This window comes from Castanea sativa, chromosome 5 (assembly GCF_040712315.1).
Source record: "Castanea sativa cultivar Marrone di Chiusa Pesio chromosome 5, ASM4071231v1".
Classification (NCBI taxonomy): Eukaryota; Viridiplantae; Streptophyta; class Magnoliopsida; order Fagales; family Fagaceae; genus Castanea; species Castanea sativa.
In genome coordinates, this window is record NC_134017.1 from 68,164,745 (window position 1) to 68,177,883 (window position 13,139).

Here is a 13,139-nt window from a genome sequence, read left to right on the forward strand (position 1 = left end):
GTTTGAGAATAATTTCTTCACATCTAATTGTTAGCTATGCACAAACTATAGGTGGGGAATGGAAAGTTGATTAAATTGAGATGAGGAACTCTAAACATCACAATATTTCTCATATCAACTAACTCTGTATTGTGACATCCAGCAGATGAAGCTAAAATATAAGAGAACATAACTACTCACACAATTATTTATTAGGGAAAAGGAAAGAAGGAAAGAGAGCGCTCATAAAAAATTGACGTATATTATATTCTTGAAGATGCAAAAGCAGGAATTGTTGCTCACAAAGATTATTACATGTTATTGAGCTCAATGGCCATGTCAGAGAACTTACAATCAAGCCCTCCAACCATACAAAGAATGGGTTGTGACAGTCTATTTGTTCTCTGGTTGTTTAGAGGGGCGGATCTCCTCCGCTTAAATGCAGAAGAGCCCCAAGCAGCAAAGCCTCCCTTTTTCACTTTAACTATAATAACTCTATATACTGTTATTAAATACATTCTCTATACCTACATAATACGTTGGTATTGGATGGAAAAGGACCATTCCTATGCTTGCCTTTTCAGATATGTTTGTCCTTCCTGAGTTTGGAGGAACATTTACTTGTCTCTCAGAAGCTTGCACTCCATAAAGCGTTCTTATCCTCCCCACAGCGCTGGTGAACATCCATGATTCTCTCAGCAGACTTGCAAATCCCGCTACATTTCCAATCAAATGAAGCAACGCAGACGTTGCCTGCCTGCGCCTTCCACTCACAATCTGCATGAACAAATACATCAACTCTATAGGAAAATTCATGCAGGCGGCACTTTATTTTTTTGAAAAATATCTTCATCCTTCTGAAAAATAAATAATGTCTCAGCACCATAGAGTTGATGCAGGTTGCTACTATAACAGACCAAGCACTTGGTCTATATGCTTCTTAAAAGACCATGGAGCATATATCTACTAATTAGGTCATCTACATCATTTGAATTAAAAAGCACCTGTAATGGAAGGGACCAGAGAAGTCCATGATATATAGTAGACCAAAATCAGTTCATCAGCAGAATTTGGAATATGGACCAATCAAGTGGAAGATAACATAGTTGATGAACTGTTAGGTCAAACTGCCAACCTTCACATAATTGTTCTCATCCTTCAACTGGAAAACAAATACTGGCTACAATCTATTCATGGCGTAATTAAAAGACACAGGCAGAGAAGAAACAATGACCCATATGAAGACTACACGTTGTCATTACAGTAAATTGGTGGTAACATAGACTAACTAAAAACAAGATATTTGTGAAGTACCATATCTCTTAGTTCTTGTTATGGGAAGACAAATTTAGAGACTAGTTAGATCTAGAAATTTATCTTGTTGACTGAAACTAAAACCTGTAAGAGATGGGGGGATTGAACTTTTTATTTCAACACCAGAGAGGGTCAACTCATTAACTCAAATAGGTATAAGTTAATGCAACTGAACAAATAAATATATTGAAAAATTATATAGTAATACTAGCTGACAGAAATCTAATTGGTTTTTATTATTCTAAACATTTGAACAAAATAAATTTTTTCGATCAAAGTTTTACTGGGACTAGATAATAGATATAAAAAACAAATTAAGTAATTTGTCTAGATATTTATAATACATGCAACAAAGTCTAATCCCATCCATTGTTTATTTATTTATTCTAAACTCTAACCAGCTATAGGTCTTAAGAGGTTGAATACCTTGTTAGCCCAAGGTTTAAGACACATACATCATGATGAATTCTGACTTCACATACTGTATAACATATTTAGACATCATAATTTTCATTTGTTGCTTAACATTGACTTTGTTCCTTTTAATAAAAGACATGACCTATTAAAAAAAAAAAAAAAAGGCATGACTCAAATAACAAATACGTGGTTACAAAACCTTAAAAAGGAACAAAGAATGTAATTAAAACAATAAAATAATATTTTAAATTACCAGGTGGGGTACCACAACAGAGTCTCCTATCGTCCACGTGCTCCACATCTATACCAATTAACCAAGAACCCAATGAAACATCTTCATTGGCATATTTGTGCAGTATAGGCCTGGAATAATTTCAAACAAATTATGATTGAAAGATTTAAGGCTATTCTACAACCCAACTTAACCATTTCCAATATTCAGCTATAGATATGTTACAAATGAGGCTAATAGAGGTACACAACCTCCTTGAACTTGAAAGTGGACACTGCAATGGAACCAGAACCTCTTGGTTTCAGTTGCTGGCTTTGAAACTCAGTTATACATATCCATCTGTTTCTCATTCAATCATAACAAGTTTGAACTTTCTTTTAACCCAAAAGGTAAAGACACTGCAAACTTACTGGTTTGTCGATATATAAGTAGCCAGATCTTTTGAGAGAGCATATAATTGTCCTGTAGCATGTCGAAAATACCTGTTTCCCACCTCACCAAACTTCCAATACTCTGGTTCATGGTATCTCACTCCCCTGTTCCAAAGATAGGAAGCCATAAATCAGATTTTTACCAATATCTATATATTTAGCTAATTCAGGGGATAAAAGTAAAAAAAGGATAAATTGGATTACTTTCGAGCAAGGACAGGACCAGACTTCATGCAGCCAATGTAAACCCGAGGTTTCATACGGTGTCTAGCTAGAGTAGTACCAAGCATAGCTGCAGAAAGTTTAGAGTAAATGAACTCAAATGAGACAAAGGGTCAAACATAATAACAAGAGTAATGTCTCAATCAAGTTTACAATACAGTAGTAATATGATATGTTTCTAACATTCAGTAACAATTTTGAAAGAAGTAGATCAAGAAAACAATTGTGCTCCATGGCACATCAGTCATGCCACACGGGAATCTCCAAGTTGTGCTCATCAGTCATCAAAATAAACAATCCATTCAACATGCAATAGCTGGATCATAGATGCTTGGAACTCCACTGCAACAATTTTCAACAGAAAACACTTGCTTTCTTATAAAATCTTTCTTTTTGCAAGCAACGCTTATTACATAGAGAGGCCAAACCACAATGTTACAAATATCCAGTGGACTATGAAGATCCTCTCTAATGTACATAGCGCTATAAACATATTATTCAGGTATGAAATGTTTATTGGACTATTTTTTTTAGCAGTGTTTAACTATTGTATTATTGCATCACCTCTGATCCAGCTGTAACATCACATAAATTCTTATTGCTTCAAGATAAAAATAGACTTAAACAATCACACATGCTAAATGCAGTGTGATATATCTTTGATTAGTTATACCAGAAGTAATTACATACAGAGCACACACACAAGACCCATACCTATACCACTTTAATAGAATCAGAATTTTCAGTATAGACAAATCACAAAGCAAGATGAAGGAAGAAATGCAGGAAATTGGCACTATCATTACCTAAATTTACATGGACATCATCATCAACTTTAACATAAAACTCAGCATCCCACAAGGCAACAGCAGTTGAAAAATAAGTCTTAGTCTTGGCTGATAGTTCCAGGTAGCCCTCAACATGGTCCTGCTTTCACAACCAATTAATATTTCTTTTTCTAGTCTATTTTCACAGCAGACAAATGAAAGTTTCACAGGCTGAATTAGATAACAGTTTAAAAGGGGTAAGACGAAAAGCTCACCAGCCGCAAAAAGTCTCCATGCCGTGTCTCCTCTGCTTCAATTGCTTTGTCAAGTATACCACCAGATGTCAAACTAATGACGAAAGGCCAATTAATATCATGAAACCAAATAATTTATGCAAATTCATGCAGAGCACCACCTTAAAAGAAAATATGCTGCTGAAAAGATAATAAGTTTATGCAGAGAATTGGTCTGCTAAGGCCGCAAACTTCATATCTTATTATTGAAGCAGAATACATTGCATGTTGGGTAAAAGAATACAGACAAACAGTAAGTGTGGTGGCAATAATTGACAACAGCTATGAAGACATATAAAGATCACCTGTGACCTATAACAAAGCGCATCACAATACCCTTCTCTTCCTCCAACTTCTTTCTCTTCTCACCTAGTAATGTTTAATCAATGAGAACCCACCACTGATGAGATATGACAAGAAACTGAAATAGCATATAAAATGTTCTTAAATCTAGAGAGAGAGAGAGAGAGAGAGAAGATAAAAGAGAAATATGAAGCCAAGTTAATGCACCTTGTGGCATCCAAGTAGCACGAACAGAATCTCTTCGTTTGCGGCTGCTAAAAGCTGTATTGATTCCTATAACCACAAAGTATTTTCTTTTCACATTTGTTTCAACTTTCTTCAAGTTTGCTGACTTTGGGTTGCCACGCATTATAGATTCATGTTCTGCCCTAGCAGCTGTTAATTTCATCTCCAATTTTGATATTCTATTATCCAAGGACCTGCATTTCATATACAATGATAAGATTTGCATTTAGGTCACTCATGGCATATAAGTGAAAAATCCAGTCCAAACAGCCATCAGAATAGTGTACAAATATCAAGCTGGGTCCTTGAAACTTACCCCATACTATCATTGGTGTTATGCTGTACCATGTTCTGATGGCAAGAAAAAGTTAAAAGAAAATATCATTACAAACATACCAAATGCAGATGGTGTAATTAAGAAGTAAAATTAGAGCTAAAGATAACAAAGCAAGCTCAAGGCTAAGTTTGGAAGTAAAAATATTTTTGAGAAGCAACTAGAGTAAGATTTGCAATTTTTTGGTCAATCATATCTGGCACATGTGCACATTATTATTGAAATAGTAAATCAAGTTCTGAAAAATTAGATACCAGATGCCTTTTCACTAACCTGCTTCCCCCAAAACTACAAAATAAATTATTTGTCAAATCTGGATTTCCAAAGCAATTTTTCCTAGAAATGACATTTCCAAGAACTATAGTATTGTTATGAATAAATCATTTTTTATAAGAGCCAATTGTAGGACTTCACTGATAGGTTCTTTCATGATATTTGCAATTTCAGAATCAGAGCTGTATAATCAAAGAAAACTACCTTTTCATGTGAGATTATAGTAAATATCAATAGATCAATAGCCAAAGAAGTGGAGCACATAATGACTCAGGATTAGAAGTTCAGTACATTTACTTACAAGTTTTGGATAATTCTCAGATTTTAAGTTTATTTGAGCATCTTCATCTTTACCTTCAGGCACTGTCCACATCCTGATACATAATTTATTGATCAATATGACATACATATGCTAACAAGCAGCTTCCTTTACATGTAACTTACCATAAAAAGGCAATAGGAAAGGAAAAAAAAAAAGAAAAAAAAAAGGAGCATAAAATAATAATAAGCCTGTTCTGCAATGAAATGGAAACCAGGTTATACAACATAAAAACAATGTGGCCCAAGGCCATGGCAAGAAAATGTAAAATAATAAGCCTGAGAAGCAGTATTAGATAATCATTTCAATTGAGAAATAAGTAGACAAAGAATGTACTTTTGAATTTCAGTTGTTCATTACATAGGACCTAAAATGACAAGCACTTCCAATACACCCTGCTCCAAATATTTGGTCTGGTTGAGTTGATTTTCACAATTCACATTAACTAAAACAATAAAATTATAAAACAGTTAATTTAAAAGTTCCTTCCTTTGTTTTTTTCTTTACAGTAATTCCCCTCGGAGCCAAACAAAATAAGACTGATTAGAAATGCCACCTTTGGACAACCTGTTGGTTACATCTCATGCAAGGCAAGACAGTTAAAAGCCCATGAATCATGATAGGAGGAAGGATCAATTCATAATTTAACTAGAACAATATATTTTGATAGCATTTGACAAAAAACACCATAACAAGGGGAAGAAAAACTTTACCTATTGCATCAATCTGCATCTTTTTTGAAGTAATCACATGAAACATTGACAAAGCAAAAAAGAAAAAAGAAAATCACATAGTACATGGTAAATAAAATGATAATGAATGATAGATTACAAACAAAACAAGTGCAAATGGGGAGAATTGGCCCCAATGTGAGTCAAAAAACACAAATTCAAAAACCACATCAGAAAGCACACATACACATTTGTACTACGCAGACAGCATTAGTTCAATTCAAACCCTCCTCAATGAAATGCAGCAATTAACATTCAAAAGAACACCCTTTAATAACCAGCTAATCACATTCTATCAAAAATTTAAAACAATTAACCTCTTCATATTGATTTCAGAAAAACCCACCGAATTCTAAGCGTTTACTGATACCCACTAGCCAAAAATGCATAATTCAGTTAAAGCAATCAATTCAGTGACTAAAAATTGAAAATTTAGAGAAAGTAACTGAAACCCAGTTGAGAAAAATACCTGTTAGTGAAAACCATTCCAGCAAAGAAGCTGCAAAAGCACAGCATAAGAGCCATGTTCCTAGACATTCCATTTTTAGTATACTCTCCTCCCATTCCTCTACTCTTCACCGACATTTTGGTGTAGCTTTTACACTCACCCAACTCTAAAAATAGTAACTTTTTTATAATAAAAAAGAAATTTGAAAAAAGAAAACACAAATATAGAGCCAAAACCAGACAGACCCAGAAGTTGAATGAGCTTTGTTTCACTTAATACACGCTCTCTCTCAGGTGAGAGAGCTGTATACAAGTGAAAGAGACTCCCACTGAAAAATCAAAGACCTTTTTCATTAAAATTTATAGCTTTTGACCAAACTGCTCTGTGTGAATGAAACTTACTAATACAAAACTTTTAACGAATAACTGAATGAATAACCGTTGATCTGGAGTTTAATTAATTTTCCTTAATTACTGTTTAAATTCTATAAACTCCTATTTACACCAATTGAACGTTAAGATTGCTAATTAATACATCTTTATAACTATCATAAATGTTGAAGAGTTTAAATAATTTTTACTGTTTTTTTTTTTTATCCTTTACGTTTTTTTTTTTTAATTTTATATTTTTTTCATGTATATGTTTTTGATTATGTAATAAAAAATAATAATATTTTATTTTTCAAAAACTCATCTCTTCAAATGCTCCATAAAATACTTGTTGAAAGTTTGTGCCATGCCATGCAGGCTGCAGCACAGTTGCATGTATGGTTCAGAAATTCTAGAAATCATGCTACTCCATACAATTTAGCATCTTATTCTATAAGGTAAATCTTAAAAAATAATTGAGGGAAAAAAAATTCACATCAACTTGCTCTACAAGAAAATTTAAATTCTAGAAGATTCAAACTAAAATTTATATATTTTTTAATAGATAAATATGGTAGATTGAAAATTTATGAAGCTCCCTGTATGATAATTATTCATTACCATTAAATCAAAATATCAATACGTTTTCTATCGAAAAAAAGAAAAGAAAAGATATCAATAGGTTTGTTTTTATTATAGGCAGGATTTGAGTCTATGCCCCTTATTTGATGACAATAATGAATAAACTTAAATAAATGAGATAATTGGAACCCCTAATAAAACTTAATTAATATGGATACAAAGGCAAACGCCGCAAACCCAAATGTATCCCTCTTCTCTTATTGTTTAATTTTTAATTTAATTATAAAGTTTGTTAATTGTGATAGTCATTAACATTTATTTATTATAATTGTGTTTGGGGGTCGCGAGAAAGAATGGTTTGAGATGGGAATAAAATGATTATGGAAATTATTTACTAGTGACTCATCAGATTTGGCTAAATCAGCGTGGCTTTTTCTTTATAAAAATAGCTGTTTTCTAGTTAGCTTGTTGGAATAGAATTTGGGTAAAAAATTGTGGTGGCTAGACATGCTATAATTATTAATTATAAGACTCCACGAGCTTGCGTCCTTTTGTGTAACAAAAGCCCCACAAGTTATAATAGCCTTTACTTGCACAAAATTATTATTGTAATTTTCACTTTGTAGACTCTTTTACATAGTTACATACATTTTACATGTTTTTCTATGCACCGACATCCTTTTTCTCATAACTTACAATCCGAAGCTGAAGACTCTAAAAAACATGAGAAGATATCTAAAAAAAAGGATATCAATTATTGGTGTCAAATAATACACTTGGCTGTAAGTTTTTGACACCACACTAAAGGTGATTTGCGACTGATTTTTTTTATTTTTATTTTGCCTTTTGGGTTGTCTTAATCGGCTAATAATTAATCATCTTCTTTTAAGTACAATAATACCCCTTTCTAAGTTTATCTCCTTTGAAATCATTGAAATTTTTTTGGTAATTGCATTTTGTATTCTTTACTCATATAAGATAAAGGTTTAAGGTTATTTTTAGATTTTAGCATTAAAGTTGAGTATTTAAGAGTTTTGCTGTACAATAGTGATCATATTTATGCCTTAGGCACATAGAAATTTGAGTGGCAAGTTGTCCCATATGCCTTGCCTTGTCTCGCACAGGTTTTTTCCATCTCATAGAGAGGATTGTTGGGACAAATTTAGCTTGTTCCACCACTTCTCAACTCATTATGTCCCGAATGTGGACATATATTTTTATTTAAGATATAGTCAAATTATATATATAATTTATGGCACGTTTGTTACACTAAATAGAGATTACGAAAAGAATGATAATTTTTATTACTGATATTAAAAGGTGTTGTAATGAAATAACTAAATCTAATCATATGTTTGGTCGTAAGTTTTAACTTTAAAATAAAGCTTAAGATCAATATTTAGGACATATTTTACTTATACAATTAAATTTCCTAAAAAAGAATAATTTTAAAATTTGAGAAAGTGAGTTTATTTTTAAAAATATTTCGTGGGTATAGAAAGTTTGTATATTTAGAAATATATTAATTTTAGAAACTATTACACATAGTAAGAACTATTACAATCATTTTAGAAAAGAATAGTTATTCATAAAGAATGACTATCCCTTATAATAAAAATATAAGCAAACTATAAAATAACTAAACCAAAGGAATAATTATTACATTACCATATCTATAATGGTCTACCAAACATACCATTTATATTTTTAAATGCATACCTTATATATAATTACTCTCTCTCTCTCTCTCTCTCTCTCTCTCTCTCTCTCTCTCTCTCTCTCTCTCTCTCTCTCTCTCTCTCTCTATATATATATATATATATATATAGTCTCACCCCTTTATTTTTATCTCATCAGTATCCATGCCACATAATTATGGATGACAATTACCTACAACCAATCTTGCCTCTAACCTATCTCTCACTTACTTAATTTACTTAGTTTTTCCCATCCTAATGAGGGGAGGAGATGGGAATGAGACACCCATGATTCAATCCTATTTCACCTCCCTAACATGCCTACATAGAAATTAAAAGAAAAGAAAAAAAAAAAATCCTCCAAGTTATTTTAAAAGTTAAAAAAAAAAAAATTAATGTCGTAATTGTCCTTGAAAGGCTTTTTCATAACTTTGCCCAAAAATTACTAAAAACTACCAACTTAAAGGGCTAAAATGATTTTGAGTGAGTAAAGTTACTGGACTAAAATGACGACTTTCGAAATTAAAGGTCTAAAATAATTTAGAGTGATTAAAGCTAACAAATGTAAATTACATTTATGCTTTTTTTTTTTTTTCCTTTTTTCTACAACAGTGAAGTCTATTATAATTTGTGAGTTCCAATTAGCTCAATTAGTAAAGTTTGTGATGGTTGTATAAGAGATCTGGGGTTCAATCCCCGCCTACACCAAAAATTGATTGGTGTCTTGGTTTGATAATAAAGAGCTAATATCAAGAGCGGACGCCATAAGTTGAAACTTTAAAAAAAAAAAGTCTATTATAATTTAGACCACTCGATGCCCATCTTTTATGCATTATACATGTATAATTTTAGTAGCTAAATAAATGCAATTAGTTTAATCACTTGGACTAATTAATACTTTCCAATAAGAAGCCACAACCTACAAAGTTATAGTAACGCAGAAAATCACAACGAGAAAGTGGCATATATAGCTGATATTGGTCTCAAAAAAGGCAAGTCACATTGGGATGAGAACTTGGGTTGCTGCTGGTACTGCATGAGAATGACAATATGGGTGTTGCTTTAGCTACTTCAGGTCTTACTAGTGAGTTCAAGAAAGAGATGGTGGCCTCTTTATATAGGTTTGAATTTCATACTTTTACAGGGTCATTTGAATGCAATTGCAACATCTTTTAGAGCATTCTTCATCAATTTAGACTTTTTAGCTGAGTTTGTTGGATTATATATAAAAGGAATCTTACATACTTTATCTTCTTCATCAATTTAAACTTTTTTTAAGGTAATTTTTTAGAGTAAAGATCTGGTGCACCATGCAATAAGGAATCAATGGTTAAAATTAAAAGTTGCAAAAATCACTTTTATCCTTAATCCTTGAATAGAAAAATTGTTAACCTTTACTTTAAACCATTTCATTTTTACACTTCCACTTTTTAACTTTTCTCTCACACACTCTTGGTTAATGAGCAATAGCATATATCCCTATCCCATTTTCTTATGTGCATTTGGTAATTATATAGGAGTGATTTTTTTGTAGTTGTGTTCTATCAATCGTGTAGTGCAAAGTAATATATACCTTCCACTTCCAATCTATGATTTTGGTGAAAATAAATGATAGGATAATGGCAATTGTAGTGCCTGCTAATTGATCAAATATCCCATTTAGACAAAGCAATGCTTTTTTTTTTAATGAGGAATTAGCAGCAAAAGAAAGCTAATGATTAATCACTTCAAACACTTACACATGGTGGTGCACCTTTGCCAATGTACAAAGTAGATAATAATATGATGAAGATGGGGACAGTATAGATGGGGTCATGGCCTAGCTAGTAAAGAAGTCTAAAGAATCCATTTTTACACCATCCTATAATGGAAGAATCACTCATTACTTAAGTGTTAAGATTAGTAGATACAGGCTTTTTTGGTTTTGGGATCTTAAGGGCAACCAAAAGAGTGATCGATCAGGCGGTCCACATGTAGAAAATTAGAGGTGGGTATGAAAAGGAGTATGGAATTTCTAAGCACAAATGATTACTTGATATTCGTGTCGGCAAAAGGGGATATATAAGCAGAGCTACTTGGCGGAAGAACCTAAAGGGTATTTGAATCTCTTTGGTATTTTTTATATAATATTTTTTTGATACTGATCAGAGAGATCAAAGGAATCTGTCCAAGGAAGAGTAGCATGAAGATTCTTTTTCTTAAAACTTTATACATTATTAATGCTGTGGTGGCCCCTTATTCTGATGAAAAAAAAAAAAGATGCATTTGTGTTATCTATAGATTCTTGCTCTCTATGAAGCCATGATGCTAATAGCTTTTGGAAAAAAAAAAAAATGTGTACTTAGCAAACATGTTGATGGGAATGACGAGAATGGCTCACTGACGAGTACAATGATACTGACGAGAGAAAAATCCCACGTCACTGACGAGGGCACCAAAATGGTTCAATGACAGCAGTAATGCCTCAAGCGGTTACGACACCAGCTGGGTAGACTGTTGGAGGCATATTAAAGAACCATTACTCGGCCAGGAGCACCATTAAACCTGGAATTAATGCCGTAACGGCTAGACACCAAAGAGAAATATATAAAGGAGAAGCACCATCCACACAAGGTACACAATTGCATAAAGAACAAATAAATTCCTAAAGAAAAACTCTATTTTCTTTTTTGAGCTAACTTTGGCATCGGAGGTGTTGTGCAAGGCACCACACCGTGACCGAGTAAAGAAACTTGTCTTATCCGTAGGAGTGACACAAGATCGTTTGGGCGGACTCCCGCCGCCGGAATTCATCTCGGACGAACCTTCCTCAACCGACGATATTCCGCTTCAACGCTTGCGCGCCGTCCGTGGGGACGACGTTCTCGCATTACGATCCGAAAGCGCAAGCCTCCTACCAACTTCAACATCCAGATGGAGTCCAACCAAGATCCAAGAACTTTGGCTCAAGAAATTCGACTCCCGTGGCCACCGTGGAAGAGCTCACTGCACGTAACGAAGAAATAAAGCAAAGGCTTCGCAAGAAGAGAACCGATCGAGAAAGTACCAAGAAGACGAAGGAGATAGCCATGGGAGAACTCGATCGACGAAGGACCATCACTCCGAGGAACAAGCATTCTCGATCTCCTCCAAGGAGATGAGAAAGGAGATGAACGAGCCGAAAATGCCATCAAGGAGAAGACGGATCGAGCTTAGATAAAATGGTCCGGCAACGGATTCACCCCTTTACCATGGCAAGCTTTGGAACGGCCAGTGCCACCAAAGTTTCGGTTACCTCAACTCGAACCCTTCGACGGAATCAAGGACCCCCAAGACCACCTTAATACCTTCAAGACGACGTTGGGTCTTCAACAGCCCCCCCCGACGAGATAATGTGTCGTTCGTTCCCTACCACACTAAAAGGTGGCCGGGCAGGGAATGGTTCACGAGGCTACCCACCTCATCTATTGACAACTTCGAACCAGCTAAGTAACGCCTTCGCGTCATTTTGTCGGGGGACAACGTCCCAAGAGACCCGCTGACCACTCTCACTATTAAGCAAGGTGAAAGAGAGACCTTGCGCTCGTACGTGAAGCGTTTCACTCGAGAGACCTTGGAAGTGGGACGATGCGTACGACAAAGTACAGCTGACGAGATTCACAGCCGGGATTAGTTATCGAGTATTCGTTGTCTCATTGGCAAAGAATCCGCCCCGAACGATGGCAGAAATGCTCCTAAAAGCGCAAAAATATATGAATGCCGAGGACGCACCAGCAGCCCATTATGGACGAGGCGCATCAAAAAAGAGGGAAGGCACGAAGACGAACGTAGTGGGGCAAAAGCAGTGGAGCGCCCAAACCGTCGGGGAAGTGACGTAGACAAACGAAAGGAAGAAAAGACGCCACGAACGGTAAAATTTACCCCTCCGATTATGCCTATTGATAAAATTTTGACACGCATCCAGATCAACATTACCTTCAGTACAAAGCCCTTACATTCATCCCCTAACGTACGGGACAAGAACAAATACCGCCGATTCCATAAGGATCACGCCATTATACCTGAGGATTGCCGAGACCCGCAGGACGTATAGAAGAGTTGATACAAAAAGGAAAATTGCAAAAGTATGTCAGGCGGAGAACCCAAAGAAGTTCAAAGACGAGGGTAAGGGCCAAGCCGAGAGCCTTCGACAAAAGAATGGGGCCAAGACTTCCTCGCCTACCGC

At 34.7% G+C, this 13,139-nt stretch overlaps 1 protein-coding gene across 1 annotated transcript; it reads right to left on the reverse strand.

The window, feature by feature from the left end:
• Positions 1 to 228: 228 nt before the first annotated feature.
• On the reverse strand, positions 229 to 6,662 carry LOC142633732 (putative beta-1,3-galactosyltransferase 2). Its single transcript, XM_075807983.1, has 11 exons — positions 6,310 to 6,662; positions 5,092 to 5,164; positions 4,500 to 4,534; positions 4,166 to 4,377; positions 3,961 to 4,024; positions 3,638 to 3,710; positions 3,402 to 3,522; positions 2,578 to 2,665; positions 2,353 to 2,478; positions 1,964 to 2,073; positions 229 to 756 (listed from the first exon to the last, which is right to left on the reverse strand). The coding sequence occupies exons 1-11, from the start codon at positions 6,423 to 6,425 to the stop codon at positions 608 to 610; spliced, it is 1,167 nt and encodes a 388-aa protein (XP_075664098.1). The 5' UTR covers positions 6,426 to 6,662; the 3' UTR covers positions 229 to 607.
• Positions 6,663 to 13,139: the final 6,477 nt, after the last annotated feature.

Bases quoted from the DNA above. Each gene is read 5' to 3' on its own strand.
- LOC142633732 (XM_075807983.1), bottom strand. From the start codon at position 6,425: ATGTCGGTGAAGAGTAGAGGAATGGGAGGAGAGTATACTAAAAATGGA. The intron at 2,666-3,401 runs GTAATGATAGTG...AACTTTCTGCAG, and splicing joins TGATGTCCATGTAAATTTAG to CTATGCTTGGTACTACTCTA. The intron at 2,479-2,577 runs GTAATCCAATTT...TCTTTGGAACAG, and splicing joins GGTCCTGTCCTTGCTCGAAA to GGGAGTGAGATACCATGAAC.